Raw genomic sequence first — 18,570 nt, 5'->3', positions numbered from 1 at the left:
ATTCCTCTCTTTTCTTTCCTTAGTTGCTGTTGCGTTGTATGGTTTACCCCGCTCTTGCTACCTTCGGAATATTCTAATCTTGTTTTCTTCTAGTCGTAGTTACCTTGAGTGTTTTTGTTTGGAGTTTTGTTCCCGGGACTGACCTGCTGTTCGGTACTGGATCCTCCTTTAGTCTTCTTCACCGGTTGGGATTACAAGCTTGCCTTTTCCCTCTGGATCCTGTTTGCACCTCGATCGACCCTCGCCCGTCTGACTACTCTCTGGATTTCCCTTTGGACACTGTATGCCACTCGTCTGACCACACGCCTGTTTGACCCTGCCTCTGTCTCACCCTTTGGATTGTCGGAACTCTGTTCCGTTATTTTGTTTTTTGACTCTTGTCTTGCTGATTTATTAAATTATTTTGATTTGAATCTGCCCTTGAGTCCAGTTCTTCCGAGCGTGACAGCGTCAAAATACGGAAGTAAGAACGATTGTTACTTCCAATTCACGGTGACTTTAGAACAGTGTTGCCAATTTAGCAATTTAGTTGCTAGATTAGGCAACTTTTCAGACTGCATTGGCAACATTATTTACAAAAAGCACCTAGCAACAAATTTAGCTTTTTTTTATTTGGCCACTTCTAGTAACTTTTGAAAAGTGACCCAAATAATAAAATCAAGCATTTTCTCTCAAAATTACACAAAATAATGATCTTCTCTTTCACACACTCAGTCACTTGTATGTTTGACTGCAAAAGTCTAGACAAGTGGTTCCCAAACCAGTCCTGGAGGACCCCAGTACTGCACATTTTGTATGTTTCCCATATATGTTTCCCTCATGTTTTGTGTAATGCAAAGTAAGCCGCTTTGGATAAAACCATCTGCCAAAATGCCTAAAATGCCACATCCAATAGAGTGGTTCAAAGATGACGTATTTTTGTAGGCCAGCCCGGAAGTAAGTGCAGCGCTGGTTCCTCGACTGAAAGCCTATGCATTTTTCCCAAAGCAAAAAATAAGCTTTGTGATTAACAAAGGTTTATGATGTTTACACGTTTTGTCTATCAAGATAATCTTTACAAATTAACACAACATTTGTTACTTTTGAAGCCGAAATACAATCGGCAGAAGTTCAAAGCTAACATGATGCTATAACAGACTACATTTAACGTCGCTCGATATCAACGTCACCACCACCAAGCCTCCGGCATCTACGTTTTGAGGGATTTGTACCCATGTTGCATTATTTGTGAGCTTTATATGCACCCGCCAAAGGATGTAGTCTCTTTATCAACTTGTTAGCAACCGCTGTTTTTAAGACACAATAAGGCTTTAAAAAATCACAAGTGGGTTATAATTGGTGTGTTTTATGTCATAGAATAAAACCTGAAAATATTTAGAGGTTTCGTATACCACAGACCTTATTTCAGGTGATTTACCTAAAACCCATTCAAAAACTAAGTAACGATGCAGTAACGTCTTTTTAGTCTCTACTATTGAACTGGGCTGGGTTTCACGAAACCTTCTAAACGCTATATAGCAATATATTCTTAAGAATGACGTAGCGATACGAAGGTTTCGGAAAACCCAGCCCTGATGAGTTGGATCAAGTGTGTCAGACGAGGGACTGTAATGAATGGGGCTTTATGCCCATTCATCCATACCACTAGGTGGCGCCCCTTCCAACTCATTGACTGATCACATCCTCTCACACTACACACACTTTTGTTTGTTTAGTATTTAAGCCATGCCTGTTCCATTTGCCCATGGTGAAGTATTGTCAGTTTATCTGCATACCGAGCGTTCAGGCCATTGTCTTGTCACCGGTCCATGCTATGACCATTACCTGTTTTATTGCATTACTGTTTGTTGGATTACCCTTTTGTCTTGTTTGCCAGTTTGGACTGCTTATATGGATTCATGACCTCTATATGACTATAGAGTTAACATTACATAAGAAACAATGAATGAATAAATACTTAAATGCAAAGAAGAGCTGTATTTTGATGTGTGTGACGGTTAATGGCCACAATGTTGTCTAGGCAACAATGGCCACTTCCGTTTCCTGTTAGTATGTCCCAGTGCGTGCATATTGTTTTGCTACACACTAAAATGTATACACTTTTCCATAACAAAAACAGTGCACACTTTTAGTACATAGTAAGTAGGAGAATTGGGATGCAGCAAATTTGTATTTTCTCAGTTTTGCAAAGTTACGTAATGATGTCATTACGCAATGACATCACAACGTAATTTAGCAATTTATAGCAACAAATTGACCTGCCTTCAGCTATTTTTCCTGAAAGTGAGTTTGGCAACAGTGCTTTAGGATCTGAAGAACGTTTCGGTTTCTTAAAAGTTCTTTGTGGTGAGGTTCTTCAGATTATGAGACGATAAGAAAAAGATGGTTCTTCAAAATGTATTAGATATTATTTATTAGAATGATCTTGCTTGGTCTATAAACAACATGCACTGTGCTGTGTTTTACCTTTCTGTGTTTTTCTTATTTGCTCCTGTAAAGCTGCTTTGGAACAATGCACATTGTGAAAAGCGCTATATAAACAAAATTGAATTTAATTGAATTAAAGAACCTTTGACTGAATGGTTCTTTGTGGAACCAAAAGTGGTTCTTCTAGTTCAGTTAGTTTGTCATGGGGGCATGAAAAGCATTCCAAACGACGGTCCAGAGAGATATGGCTTGCAATATGAGGGTAAGATAAGAAATCTGTTTTATTTTTTCCCAAAGTCTGTTTTTTCTGTTCAATTTTTCTGGATTCTGTGTTTTCCGCCCTTTACTATACAATAGTAATATATTTGCCCACATGAAAAAAATACTTCAATATACTACAGTATTCACTTATAAACTATATTTAAAAACCTGCAGTATATACGTTGAACCATACAGGGAAATATAAAAATAGAAATAAAAAAATATTTCTTAATTCAATTTTTTTATAATTTTACTAGCACATTTACTAAAGTAAATAATATACTCAATGGTTGAATTATAAACCAAAATCAAGAGGGACGGTGTGGTAAAATGTGGGTGTGTTATAACTGTGTTATGTACGTTCAAGTTAACCGGACTTTTGTTTTGACGGGTAGCCGCAAAGGATGTTTGACAGTTGCTTTTCTCACATAAAACAGAAACCCTGCGTTCCAATTCGCCAACTTATACTAGCCCTAATAGTAGGTACTGTTTTTGTGTTGGAATAGTAGGTACTTTTGAGTGCATGGCAAAAGAGATTGCACACACTGGGACATTCTAACAGGAAGCGGCCGTTGTTGCCTAGACAACATTGTGGCCAATAACTGTAGGGCTGTACAAAAATATCGATACATGTAACTATCTTTTTTTTTCAATAGTGTATCGATAGTAATGCCTCTACTATCGATAATCTTTTTTGTAAATATACATACGGCCAAAAGTAAGTGGAAGCAAGCATGGCGAAAAATATAAGAACGCTTGGAGCTCTCAGAGCTGATGTGTGGGTGTGCTTTGGTTTTCAAAATAAGTAATGGAGTAATGAGTTATATAAAATAATGCTGTTTGTCATGACACAAGTCACTTGGCTACTGCAGTGCATTAGACAAAAAGTTTATTAAGAAAAGTAACAATGACATTTATTGTGCTTTCACGGATGTGACACCAGCGCGTTTACAGCACGGATGAACCAGGGGTTTTATACTGCCCATGTTCAGTGTTTTAACTGTAATGCACCACAACAGCCAAGTGACTTGCGTGAGCCACCTTATTCCCCTGTGCTACCCACTTGAGGGGCGCAATCCACAGTTTGAGAACCCAAACCTCTGATCTAAAGGTCCATGCATCACACATCATGGCCACTCTGCAGAGGTAAGGGATGTTTTTACACTTATCCTTACAGAAAACCCCCGGTGGTGCACAGCATGTTGTATTTCTAGCTCTACTTTTTACATTTTCTATTTAAAGTATTGCAATATATTGCAAATGTGTATTGTATCGAAATACATAGCAATATATTGTACCGTGACCCAGCTATCGTGATATGTATCGTATCGGGAGGCACCTGCCAATACACAGCCCTAAATAACTGTCACACACATCAGAATACAGCTCTTCTTTCCATTAAGGTACTTATTCATTCATTATTTTGTATGTAATGTTTATTGTATACGCATCAGTTAAATAATTTTATTAATGCAGTGGAGGGTCACTAAACTCTGCCTACTCGCGGTGGGTTGTGGGTAATATCAGCCATTAGAGTGTGCATCATTCTGCACTTTGAATTTCTACTGGAAGTAGTCGACCATCTGGGAATCTTTGGAATACTATTTTCAACATACTACGATTTGGGACACACTAATTCTACTTTCGAATACTGTAAGGACGGATTGTATGCTGATTGGAACGCAGGGAAACAGTTCATGTGCACGCATACCTGTCAACATTTGTGTACCAAATTCCGGGAGACCCGCCGGGTGGGGGGGGGATTGGGATCTGGTTGGTTGTGCAGGGCAAATAGGGCACCCCCTGTTATAAATCGTTTTAAATCTTTTAATAACTTTATATCTAAAATAACATAATTTTCATGTCAAATTCTTGAGACTGTTTAAGGCAGCTTACAAGGCCATGAATCCATGAATGGTATATCTGCAAGGTATCATCTTAATTTAGCATTTAAATTTTGCCAGAGATCTCAACGTCAGACATGAAATAACTTACATCTTACGCGGTTTGAAAAAGCCCGAGCAGTTTGTCCCTTCACGCGTCCCTTAGTTCGGTTGTTTTAACTTTGTTTATTAGTTAGCAGAATATTTTTATTCTTTATTTACATGGATGGATTTAACAGTGTTTGCATATTATTTACAAGAACCGCTTATGGTCACAGAACGGGAAATTTCAAAGGAGAAATGACTGAAATACGAGAGTTTCACGGGAGAAATAACACAACGGGTGGGTGGCGGGAGATGGGTGTGTAAAACGGGAGTGTTGACAGCATGTGTGCACGCGATCTCTGAAAGCTCCACGAGCACACGCAAAACAATTGCAGATTACATATTTAAACACTATCTGAATATTTCTAAAGTTATTCATGCACAATTTGAATTTTGTTAGCTGTTCGGTGCTACGTTCTGGTTAAGAAATAATACATACATTTGCCAGATTCTGTGCCATTCGGCGTTATACTGCAAAATCTGTTTCATGCCTGGATTCCGCGATTCAATCATAGCGCCCATATGGGGGCCCGTATGTTGTATTTTTACATTTTGCCCCATAAGACAGCCAAAGTTTTTTTCCTACATTTAAACATGTATTTTAAACTGCACAGCAACATCGGTGCAGGCTTTTCTACATTCAAACATGTTCATTTGTTGTATTTTGAAACAGCATACGAAAAAAATTGAAATTCTGTGAAACAACATGAACCTACACAGGCGCTGTTCTCCGACGCTCTATTCTCCGCCCTTGCCTCTGTACTTTTGAAATGGTGGTCCTATTCGTGCCAGCAAAATGTCAGAAATGTATGGAGCGATTTTGGTCTCATTAATTATTCACGCGTAAAACAAGATACACACATGCGTAAACAGTTTCACATGAACAAAACCTAATTTACGTGCACAAAGTATAAATATACATTTACAAAAAGCAATTCACGTGCGTAAAACAAAACTATTTTCTCATAAAGTACGTTTCGCAAACATACGACTGTGCACAAATATTTCGAAAGTTTAAAATGTACACGTTTATCGTGTTATGTGAATGTGCAAATCGTCACTCACGTGTGAATCGGCTTGGATGTGTGTGTGTGTTTTTTGAGACTGTCCTGGCAGCGCAACCCCTCCCACGTGGGTTGTCGTACTCTTTAGCCAATCAGATTCAACCTTACCATTCAACCAATCATAATCATGGAGAGCACAGAACTCAAAAAGCTCTAATGTTAGCACTAAAGGCTCGTTTGTACAGTTTCGCTAATCTACTCTCTGAGCTGTGATGCTGTATTAAAACATAATACAGCCACGCAATAAATCTGTTTTTATTAATTTATTTTGTAGGAGAAAAGTATGAAATAGTGAGTGAACATGACCACTTAAAAACTACACAACCAGCAGTCACTTCCACTGAACTGCTAAAATCCGTCTGGGTAACAAACTGTGAAACTGTGTTCCCCCGTCTGGGGAACATATCTGATGAGATATGTTCATGTTTGTATGTCCATACAATGTATGTTTTAAATGAACAAGGACAATAAATAACTAGTTCTTGGAAACATTGTTTTGTATGGGCGCATAGATTTGTAGCTGCGCAAAAGGTGCGCAGAGCCGTTTTCCTTGAGTCCTGTTCTCTCCGCGTTTATGATTCGCACTCGCCTAACGTCACGTGACTCCTGCTCTGCGCTGCTGCAGCTCGATCGTGCTGAATGGAACAGGCGCGCGTCACTTCATATCTGTAGTAGTGATGGGAAGTTCGGATCATTTTACTGACTCGGACCTTTGAGTCTCGTTCAGCAAAATGAACGAATCTTTTTTCGAGTCATATCGTTCATTTCGTTCATTTTAGCAAAATATAATTAAAATGTTACATGTTACTTTCCTAACACATCTACTACTTATGCAAACGTTGATCACATTACAAACAATACAAAACTATAATGCTATAAGAAACAGAAAAGATTAATTCATTGTTTACCTGGGTCTTTAGTCTATGATTAGCTCACCACACCTCTTATCTGACAAGTCCTCGGGTTTGACTCGTTCGTTCACGACGTGACAGCTTCGTAAGCTAAACCAATGCAGTCAGAGCCGGAAAGAGAATTGATTAGTTCATCTCCCGAGTCTTCGGGTTTGAGTCGTTCGTTCATCACGTGACAGCCCCCTACGCTTTACCAATGCTGTCTGAGCCGGAAAGAGAATTGATTAGTTCACCTCCCGAGTCTTCGGGTTTAAGTCGTTCGTTCTTTTGTCACAGGACCCATAGAATGTTGCGCAATGCGCATGCGCGACTGGACGAATCACTCCCCGAGACGACTCGTTCTTCCCGAGTCACTTTAAAGATTCGTTTTTTAAATCATGAATGCTGATTAAAATGATTATTTTTACATAAATCATTTATAATAAACACCATAATATTGTTTTGATTTCATGGAGACTTGAAGGACACACGTCTAAAGCTCTGGCTTGTGTGTAGTGCACCTCAGAAGGTATTGTGCTTAGCAACAAATGAAGGCAATACCTTTTCCCCCAAACAATAGAAATATCCCCAGTGGCCAACAGCAACATTACAACTTGGTTTACTTTTAAGTTCAATGCACCCTGAAAGATGAAGTGTAGGGTAAGGCCCAGTCCTCTCTTGTGGAGAAAAGCTCACATTTGTCCTGTGGATTGTTTTCAGTTTCTAAATGACCTAAGATGTCGACCACTTTATTGGCAATTTCCCTTTTCCCCTGGGTGAAAAGCCGCCCATACAGTTCATGTCATATAATCGGCTTAAATGGCAATACAGTCACTTCCAAATGCGCTTATGAGCCCAATGGTTTTTAGAATTACAGCTTTGCGTTGTCTTGCATTGCGAATTGGTTTTTATGAAGCTCTATCCATCTCATATGAGCTGGAAAGAGCATCACCGACCATTAATTAAATATAGTTCAATATTCCAGCAGCGAAATGATGATGGTCAAGCATTAAAAGGGTATTACAATGAGCATTTCCTTTTTAATTACTTTAATTAAACATGACAACAAATAATTAAGAAGACAGCGTTTGTGTAAGCGCTGTAAATGTTATCTTGGTTGAAAAGATATTTACAACTCTATAAAGGTCCGTTTTCAAGGTATCATTGTCTAACACTTTAATTATGTTGTGTGCCTTACCAAGCTGTAATGATAAACTGATGTGCTTCTGTCTGTACAGTATATAATTACATGTGTGTGTCTCCATCACAGCGTGTGCCGTCTCAGCATTACTCAATTTCACTCAGACAGAAAGCACAATTACGGTCTGAAAGAAAACATCATTCAGATATTGTGTAAGGAAGCCTCCGTGCTGAGTCTCCATCCTTTCAAATAATACGCTTTAAAGTCACCATGCAATCAAATTCTAAGTGTTTTACACAGTGTTGTAGTTATTATTATAAATGATTTATCCGTGCAGACCATTATTTTTTTATTATTCATTTGCACTTGTAATCTTTATTCAAAAACGTTAAGCTCCTCTGCCCCTCTCAACAACAACTCTTCACCACATGACGTCAGCAACAAAAAAGAGGTAGGACTATACTGACTGTCCAATGTCCAGGCATTTTTAGCCATCCCCTCCAGGCCTAACTTACAATAAACCAATCAAAACATTTTTTTCTAAATTCAGTAGCCGTTTCACTCGGATACACATCACGATACGGAAAAGAAGTCAATTGCAACTTCTGTTTCATGGTGACTTTAAATATGTTCTGAATAAAATAGATAAAGATCATAGAGTTGATATATGTCCAAATATATTTTAGATCCATTTCGAATGTATTTTTCAGGTTAACATATACCGTATATACTGTAAAATGAATCCCGTAAAAAAGGCTCACATGCTCACATTTTTTGTAATTTGATGGTTTTTACCGTAATTCAAAAGTTTGTGAAAAAATCTGTAACAAGATTATAATATTCTGTAAAATTACAGTTTTTTACATTGTATGTGAAAAATCTGTAAAAATGAACTGTAATTGCCCCAAAACTGTATTTGGACGCTCAGGGGGTGTTTTTAAAACTGTATGTCAGTGCATTTGAATATAATAAATGTAAATGTTCAGTAAAGCAGAATCATGATTACAACCTATAATGTAAAATATACTATCAATATCCTTTGGACCGTTTTAAATACTGTATATATTACAAAATATAACATACTGTATATATACTGTACATAACGGACACTGTATATACGGAGGAGATAATAACACTGCCACTGTTGCCTTTGGTTTACACCCAAATATATTAAGGTGAAAAATGTAGGTTCTTTCAACAAAACTGCTCAATTAACTTAAAGGAACAGTTCACACAAAAATGAAGATTCTTGCTGCGTCCCAATCCACATATCCGTCCTAAATAGTATTCGAAAATAGAATTAGTATGTCCCAAATCGTAGTATGTTGAAAAGAGTATTCCAAAGATTCCTGGATGCTTCCGGTAGAAATTGGAAGTGCAGAATGATGCACACTCTAACGGCTAATATTACCCACAACTCACGGCGAGTAGGTGGAGTTTAGTGACGCTCCACTGCATTAATAAAATTATATAACTGATGCGTCACTAAATTAGTAAATATAACTGTAGAGTTAACATTACATATGAAACAATGACTGAATAAATACTTCAATGGAAAGAAGATCTGTATTTTGATGTGTGTGACTGTTAATGGCCACAATGTTATCTTGGCAACAACGGCCCCTTTAGTTTCCTGTTAGCATGTCCCATGCGTGCATTTTGCTACACACTTAAATGTACATACTTTTCCATAACAAAAGCAGTAATTTTAGTGCATAGTACAAGTAGGCGAATTGGGATGCAGCATCTGTCTTCATTTACTCGTCGTCAAGTTGTTCCAAATATGTATCAATGTCTTGGTTCTGATGAACACAAAGAGAGCTATTTGGAAGAATGCTTGTAACCAAACAGTTTTGGGCCACTACCATAGTAGGAAAATTGCTTTATGACTTTCTTTATTCTGTTTAAAATAAAAGAAGATGTTTTGAAGAATGTAGGAAAGCAGTTTTGGGGCACTTTTGACTACCATTGTCATTTTTCCAATTAGATTATTTATTTTTGAATGAACTATTCCTTTAAGACATTGAATCGCAATGTTTTTCCACATAGTTTTCTATAGTTTTGAGGGCTGTATATAATATGTTCACATTTTCTCTTCTTTTCAGAAGTTTCTTGTTGTTTCTTCTTTGGACACACTGAAGGTATCCTGTTCGATATGGGCCAGTCAGATATAGCCAACGTGACAGATGATGTGGTTCACGGTGAAAACCACAACACCGCCTGGCATGAAGGCAACGTGGGCAATGACAGCATTAATCCTTACAAGCCCACCTTTGTGGATGACATCACCAAGCACCTGGGCGTTCAAATTTCTCTTATATTAGCCTATTCCCTTATCATCCTGCTGGGACTTGTGGGGAACAGCCTGGTCATTTACATGATCATTCTGTACAGAAACATGCGCACGGTCACCAACTACTTCATCGCGAACCTGGCCTTGGCCGACCTGATGGTGGACACTGTGTGTTTACCTTTCACGCTGGTCTACACGCTGATTGATGAATGGAAGTTTGGAAAAGTCATGTGTCATATGGTGCCTTACAGCCAAGCTCTCAGCGTACACGTCTCCATTCTCACGCTGACGGTGATTGCTTTAGAGCGCTACAGATGTATAGTCTTTCATCTTGGCCAGCGGCTCAACAGATGCACTAGTTTCGTGATTATCGGTCTAACTTGGGCCTTCGCCGCCATACTGGCCGGACCTTTGGCGATTTTCAGGGAGTATCGGCACGAGGAGATCCCGTACATTGACTGGCGAATCGCGGTTTGCTCTGAGAAATGGCCCAATGGCACCAATCGGGACGCCGTCATCTACAGTCTGTCGATGCTTGTCCTGCAGTACGTGGTACCGCTGACCATCATCAGCTATGCTTACGTGTGTATCTGGGTCAAGCTGAAAAACCACGTCAACCCGTCTAACCGCAACGACAGCTTCGTCCGCCGCAAGAAAACCACCAAGATGCTGGCTCTGGTGGTTGTCGTCTTCGCGGTTTGCTGGCTTCCATTCCACGTGTTCCAGCTGACCAGTGATCTCGACTTGATTCTGAAGTTCAAAGAGTACAAACTAATTTATACCTTGTTTCACATAGTGGCGATGTGCTCAACGTTTGTCAACCCGCTACTCTATGGCTGGATGAACCAGAACTACAGGAATGGCTTCCTCATGTTCTTCCGCTGTGAGCACAAGCCAGACACCATCTGCCCCGACGGCTCCTTCAGGACTCGTTCTTGGAGACGGGTGATTGTCAACGGGCGCAATGACGGTCAGCCAGCCGCTGCTGTCTGATCACAAATCCTGCGTTCCATTTCGAAGGCCTCATCCCTATGCCCTAAGCCCTTCAAAGGATTTACCCTCCGGAGTGAGAGCTTCAAAGGGTTGAAGGGTGTAAGGGACCAAACAACTGTTTCTTGAAGTGCCCTTCTGCGTCATCATCCCATGCCCATAAGGAGGCGCTGTCGTGGCTGTCAAAAAGTCATGGGGTTGCGAAGTGTCCATCAGTTGTACCCTTCGAAATCCTTCATTCCGAAGGGCCCTTTGAAGTGTCTAGTTATGAGCACTTCGATTTGGAATGACCCTTCAATACGGCGACCATCATTGTTTTCACTCCGAAGTGCCCTTTGGATTGCGATATATCCCATTTGGAACGTACCGAAAGATTGAGGCTGTCAGCCTCTGATGGGCAACTAATGGGCATTCCAGCACAACATATGAATGGCAGATTCTTATAGTAAACCTTAAACTTTGCTGGATGGTTGGGTAAAATATGGACAAGGCCAGTTGTTGGTTTAAACTAACCTATAAATGTCCATGGCGTAAAACAACCCAGGATTTTGGTTTGAAAAAACTCGGCATAGTTGTTTTAAAGTCAACGATTGCCTTTGTCTGTATTTTACCCAACCATTGGTTGAAACAACTCAATATTTTTCGAGTGTAGAGTGAATGTTCCAGTGAATGTTTTTTGATTTTGGCAACTTTGACTCTTTGGTTTATCATTGTCTGTTGTGCATTTATACTGTAATGTAATCTGTCAGATCTGATATAGACATATTAGGTAGCTCATTCAGTAATTCAGCTATACAGTAAATTTACGTACTATACCGTACATGCACACTGCAGGAAAAGTATCAGTAGTATTCTGTACATTGCTCATGTCCATGTTTATGCGAACATTTGACATTCAACAGTCTGTGAGTTATTGTAAATAAATAATAAATGTGATGTGTCCAAAGTGAAAATGTCTTGCATGATTTGTACTGTGTAAACCGACATGTACTGTATATAATGTAAATGCATTATGGTACTGATTGTATTAATTGTATAGTAAATTATGAAGGCTATAATGTACTTTGTTTGATGTATGTACGTATATGTGGCATATTTAATCTTTATGATGTGGTACTTGTGAGATAAAATAAAAGGTTTGCCAATTATTTTTGTTCATTTTGCTTATTTGAATATTTTTGTCGCTTATTGATACTATTATTAGAGGTGTATTAGTGTGCAGATATAGCCCATTTAGACGTGTTGAATTACCTGCTTTACAGCAACATTTGGCTAAAGTGGTTATGAGCACAGAACAATAGCTTCCACAGTGCTGTTGTTGCATTATTCATTGCCAGTGCAACTGAATGTTTTTATGCCGTAGTCACTTTGTATTCTGCGTGTTGCAAACAGGGCAAGAAAGAATAGAAACCTTTGAGAATGTAATGTGGCACAAACATCTATTTAGAAGGGACGAAGCCAACATAAAAACATATGATACATATATTTTTATGTTCACATTCTGATAAAATTGTACCTGTCCTTTCCAAAAGGTTATTTATTTACTGTAAAAAATTACGTGTTGACTTAAAATATATGTGTACCATTTTTGCATTATAGTTTTTAAGTAAATTCAACTTAAGGAGATCTTTGTTGCGATTACACAAAAATCACTTGAGTTCACTTGACCTTCTTTACTTAAAAAATTATGTAGCACGAGTTCAATCAACTCACAGTGCTCATGTAGGCTGTACTTAAATATTTAATTAATTTACCTTAATGTTCATATTGAAATATATTATTATAATATGTAGTATTGAAGTAATTGATGACTGATTTGATTTCAGTCATTGAATGATTCTCCACAGAAGTGTGTCTTCTTTATTGTGATGATGGGCTGAACAGGGTCTATGCTTACCAAAGCAAACCCGAATCACCTGAATGGTAACTTCACCGGAACCAATTAATCGCAACAAAACAACATCAATAATATTAATACTTCTCAAATGTCTTTATACATCTTATTAACATCTATATTAATGCCCCCAAAGTGCTTATTATTTTTAAAAAGGCATGAATAATCAAACTTTTCAGGCGCAAGGGCTTATGGGTATTCCTCACAGCATTTGTACTGATAAATTTGTACTAAAAATGTTATACATTTGCATATTTTTAAGTTGAAGCTACTTAACATAATACAATATGGTTGTTGGGACAACTAATCACTTTTTAGTGTGTGGGTGAAAAGTATTTTGAAATACTTTTAATTATAGTAAGTATAAAAGTAAGGTAAAGGTAAGTAAATTATACTTTCTGACTCGGTTGTTGTAAAAGTAGCATGTGAAGATGAAATATATAGTGCTAATTAACTAAAATGTGTTATGTTTTAGAATGTAGCAGTATAGTGTTAATTCTTTAAACGTGTTTAGAATAAATCTAATAATTTTCCGCCCTCTTCTGGACCTTTAAAGTAGTTTTTAAGGTTTTGGAGTGAAGCTGAATGTATTTAGAAAGTACAAAGAATTTATAACTATACGTAGCATACACGGTAATTGTTTTAGAAAGTATTTTGACTCTTAAATCACGCTGAAGAATTTTCTCGGTATCATTTAATTATGCAATATTGTCGTCTTAAAAAATAACATTTCAAATACAGACATTTCACAAAGTTTGTTTTATCTCTTGGTTTCAAAGCAACAGATAAGTGCTGTTCAAATGAAAACAATTGCTTACATGTGGGGGACCTTCAAAATATTATCGTTTTGTATTTTTAAAAGAGTGTAGAGGTTTTTACAGATTTTAATGAAATATTATTAACACACTTCATACATGTCCAAGAATGTGATAAATAACTTAAACTATTAATAAAAAGACGGTAAATTGATCATTCATCATAATGAGCCGTGAAATCGCTTACTCTTTTGTTTGTTGTGACAGAAATTATAACAGAAATACATCCATAAATAGAAAAGAAAATATAACAGAAATACATTCATAAATAGAAAAAAGGACACTCTTGGAGGTCTAGCCTACAGCTCAACCCAGGCGACAGCCACATATTTTTCATCCGCAGTACTTACATATAATATCGCATTGAGATAAATAATACTGAAGATTGCACTGTAATGATATGAATAATAATGTTACTTTTTGTTAAGAGTTTATCATTTCAACAAATATGACAACATATTTGAACGCCCACAAGAACGATTTTAACAAACAGATTTTAAAGTCATGATGAACTGCACGTAGACGGGTTCATGTGACTTCATGCGCCGCTGCGCAGACCGATCGGCGTGTTTCACGCCAGTACCGCGAGATCGACTTGAGAACTGTGCTTTCAAATCGCTTTCGCGGTACTTTGATGTCATAATTCGCAACACGGCATAGGGTCGAGCCGGACGTGACGTCCCTCGACTCAACGTTGACCTTCCTCTCGTCAACCCCACGTACGGGATGCATATGCATGCTTACGAAATGTAGAATAGAAGATCTCTTTTAACGCTCGATCTTCAGTTTACTGTGGTAAGTGTGTATTCATGTTCATGACAGAGTCGGTTTGTTTAGAAATCAGGACATGTGCTCGTGCGTTTCATTCAGAAACCAGTAAACGTGAGTTAGCAGTAAGCTAGCCAGACATCGATCTACCCAGGTGTAGGTGTCAAATGCATAGCTTTCAATGGAGTTTTACATGAATTACAATTTACATAGAACGTTAGTTAAACCGTTTTTTGGTAGCGAAGCCGTCATGTTTGTTTATTATAACGTTAATCTAAACACTGGTACATAGTTTCAAAACATTAGTTGTTTTAATATGAGTTTAAAGGGTCAACGTTTACCTAACATGATTACAGTTTCAGTTCTCGGTGTTTATATCTAGATAGAATTTTATACGTGAAAATATATAGCTGTCTTTATATTTTCGGGCTGGGATCCCTCACAGAAGCATTTTTATATTTGGGGGTCCTTTGCCTTCAGACAACACTTCTTGACAGTTGAGATGTTTCTATCATCTAAATGTGATTTCTCACTGTTCCTGCGGGCTTTTATTACATGTGTCATTTAGTTAAGAAAGTCTTGTTGTTCTCTTTTGCCGTTTTCAGCACAAGCAGGTTGAGTGGGAACAATGGTGAAGTATTTCAGCTGTTCAGGCTTTCTGAAAAGCTCATGGGACCAAGTGTTTCTGGCCTTCTGGCAGCGATACCCCAACCCCTACAGGCACAAGAATCACGTACACATCACATACATTTGATCACCCATGAAAACTTCTACTGTCTGTTTGTTATATTATGACCAACTGTTTAATTTTATTTCTACAACCTAGTAATCATGTTTTGACTGAAGACATTATATTTCGGGAAGTCACTCCCGACAACCGGCTCATTTCCAGACGTCTGTTGACCAAAACAAGCAGAGCTCCTCGCTGGGCGGAGAAGTTTCTGCCGGCTCACATGGCACAGAAGGCTTTTATCATTGAGGACTCGATAGTGGATCCTGAGAGCAGAAGCATGACCACACTGACCTGGAACATCACCCACGCTCGTGTCATGGTGGGCTGCCGTCCTGTCTCTAATACATGCTGTGTTCGGCTGAATTGGTTTAAAAAAAACAATCAATTTTAGTACCCATATTTCTTTGCATTTTTACACTTAACGGTAGTATTCCATGTAGTCTATATGTTTAGGCACAAGTAATTTAGTTACAGTTTTTTTAGTAGAATCACAAAATGAGTATTGATATTTTACAAATAGTAATAACAGTAGTGTTTTTATAGTACAACATTTGGATACATTGGAAATTATACTTTATAGGCAGAAAAGGGCATTGTAAGAAAATTGGTTCATAATTTTAAAACAGTAAAAGATTTATCAGCAGTGAAGTACTAAGAATTAAGGCAAAAAATGTGCTCGGTGAAAAAAAAGTTTCCGCACAGTGCCGTGTTTGTTGGAATAGTTTCCAAAAACCTTCCAGAGAACGGTGTAATAAATGTTATTTATTATATTCATCTAGTGGTGAATCAGGATTGTTGTAAATGTTTTGACATAGTGGACTGTTTTATTCGATGCGTCTTGTCCTAGTGATTAATAATAGACACACATTTCTGCTACATCGAGTATTAATATTTGATCTGCTGGTATTTGAAGGATTTTAGTTGCTTGAAAAGTATTCGTTATTGCCATCCTGCAGTGGCTAAATTCCTGCTTGCATTCCTATGAGGTGCTGACTACAAAATCTGCATCATGTTTTCTCTGTGTAGGGCATTGAAGAGCGATGTGTTTTCAGAGTGAACCCTGACAACAACAACTGGACAGAGATCAAGAGAGAGGCCTGGATCTCCTCCAACCTGTACGGCATCTCTAGAGCTATTCAGGTCAGCCGGTGAAAGAGACGCACGCTTGTAAACATGATTTGGTCTTGTTGATTTCAAACATTTTAACAGTTGATGACAGGCATCATGGGGGGTGTTTATAGCTGACGGTTGTTTAGTGGCAATGATTAAATAACCTCCCTTGACCTTTACAACACTTGGCTGAATGTGTTTTTAAACTCTATCCCATTTTCAGGAATTTGGTCTTGCCCGGTTTAAGAGCAACGTTAGCAAAACCATGAAAGGCTTCGAGTTCGTCCTGGCCAGGATGCAAGGTAAGATGTCAGGCATGAAGTGGCCGTTTAATTTGTTTGATTGTAAACCTCCTCCGCTAAGCTGGATCTGATCATCATGCAGGTGAAACACCCACGAGGACTTTGGCAGAAAGCGCAACTGTGAAGGCCCGTGAAACTGCGCTCGCCGCCAAAGAGAAAGCTAAAGATTTGGCCTCTCAAGCACAGAAGAAGCAGTATGTATGATGGACATGGCGGGGCAGGCGGCGTGCCTGGACTCTCTCCGAACAGAGCCGTGCCATTCCGTAATATAGAGCATCAGTTCCCAACCGCTTTCATCAAGGGCCCTGAAAAGGATGTAGTTTGGAGCGTCTCTTACGATTTAACTCATCAGCTCTTTACTGCTGAAGTACTACAGTATTTGAAGAACCCACACTAGGTTCAACTAAAAGCCCTCCAGTAAACTTGATTTAATGCAGCAACATCTTCCTCCTTCAAGTCTAATTTCACACGAGATGTTTGCATTTTAGATGTTTTCTTTACAAAGACTTTCATTTAAAACTTTACAAAGAAATGAATTTAACTTCTCTGATTATGAGAACTTTCCAAGATGGCCATCTCTGAATCTTCAAATTCACTCTGGCTGAGATCTTGTTTAGCAATGTTATTTACTGCTTCAAATTGAAGTTGTGTCTGCATTGATGGGTCCACAGTTCCAGCAGTCTGTGAGATGTCTGTAGTGTTCTGCAGAAGGGCCTGATCTTTGGCACTGGAGAGAATGTGTCTGATGGTATTGCAGTGGATGTCAATGTCCATATACAAATGTGAAAGTTGTGCTAGACAAAATGTTAAATGACTGAAACTGATTTGTGTAATGAAATCGTGAGACAATGTTTTATAGCTTTTAACAATTGTTTGTGATCAACAGTTATTACTAATAAATATTTTCTATTTGTTTTTTTGTTTGTCTTTGTGATTTCATTTGAATACCAGATTCATACTATAATCATATGTTCTGTGGTAATTGAGACCATTTCAAAGACCGTTTTGTGGTTTTAAAAATGACTATAGCATTGTGTTTAGGTAAAATGATCGTTTTTGTTTCATTCTGTAAACTACTAACACTATTTTTTAAACAAATTTCAAATACAAATACTGTTTCTATTTGCAGAAAATGAAAACTGGAGAAACAGGTCAAAATAACATTAAAGCTGCTCTGTATTTTTCAGACCTCAAATACAAAGACTTACAAACACAATACAAACTTATTCACTTTGAAGCAACACAACGGTTGTTTTTTAATGTGATAACCTCTATTTTTGTCAGTTTTCATGAGTCGAGTCTTGTCATGTTCTCTGTCTTTCACATTGCTCTTGGATGATTTTGTCATACACATACTGAACTGGAATGGCCACAATACATCTTGAAATGCTGATTTGAAATGAAAATTTGGAATGGTCTCGTAATTTTTTCCACAGCTGCATTAATATCAAGGTTATTTACAGGAATAGTTCACCCAAAAATGAAAATTCTTTTACTCACCCTCATGTCATTTCAAACCTGCATGACTTTCTCTCTTCTGCAGAACACAAAAGAAGATATTTTAAAGAACGTTGGTAACTGAACAATGGCAGTACCCATTGACTTTCATTGGTTTTGTGTCCAATACAATAAAAGTTAATGGGTTCGCTTAGCAACGTTCTTAAAAACATCATCTTTTGTGTTCTGCAGAAGAAAGTCAAACAGGAATGACGAGAGGGTGAGTAAATGTAGAAAGAATTAACTGTCCCTTTAAAAGAAATATAAATAGTTAACTGTAAACAAAATAAAGTTATTGCTCATTTTGGTAGATGTTTCGGGGCATAACTCACCCATTGCAAAGACGTGTGCTATTTATTATTAGGCTATAGTAGTATTAACAATTTAGAAACTTGTA

The 18,570-nt window shown here is 38.0% G+C and overlaps 2 protein-coding genes across 4 annotated transcripts in view; both read left to right on the top strand.

Annotated features, from left to right (window-relative positions):
- The window catches only part of npy7r (neuropeptide Y receptor Y7), a 21,834-nt gene extending 9,643 nt beyond the window's left edge, over positions 1 to 12,191 (top strand). The window contains exons 1-2 of one of the 3 annotated variants that reach the window (XM_057349878.1): positions 119 to 463; positions 9,877 to 12,191. In XM_057349878.1, coding sequence (XP_057205861.1) covers positions 9,927 to 11,057 — 1,131 coding nt within the window. In that variant the 5' untranslated portion in view covers positions 119 to 463; positions 9,877 to 9,926 and the 3' untranslated portion in view covers positions 11,058 to 12,191. Of the gene's footprint in view, positions 1 to 118; positions 464 to 9,876 lie in introns of those variants that run through there. The other 2 variants (XM_057349876.1, XM_057349877.1) reach the window with 2 other exon arrangements.
- A 2,256-nt stretch (positions 12,192 to 14,447) lies between these two features.
- On the top strand, positions 14,448 to 17,570 carry prelid1a (PRELI domain containing 1a). Its single transcript, XM_057349614.1, has 6 exons — positions 14,448 to 14,558; positions 15,137 to 15,251; positions 15,358 to 15,583; positions 16,291 to 16,404; positions 16,598 to 16,676; positions 16,759 to 17,570. Exons 2-6 carry the CDS (start codon positions 15,160 to 15,162, stop codon positions 16,878 to 16,880), a joined length of 633 nt encoding a protein of 210 aa, XP_057205597.1. The 5' UTR covers positions 14,448 to 14,558; positions 15,137 to 15,159; the 3' UTR covers positions 16,881 to 17,570.
- Positions 17,571 to 18,570: the final 1,000 nt, after the last annotated feature.

Source organism: Triplophysa rosa, linkage group LG13 (genome assembly GCF_024868665.1).
Source record: "Triplophysa rosa linkage group LG13, Trosa_1v2, whole genome shotgun sequence".
NCBI lineage: Eukaryota > Metazoa > Chordata > Actinopteri > Cypriniformes > Nemacheilidae > Triplophysa > Triplophysa rosa.
This window is presented reverse-complemented; position numbering and strand designations above follow the sequence as displayed.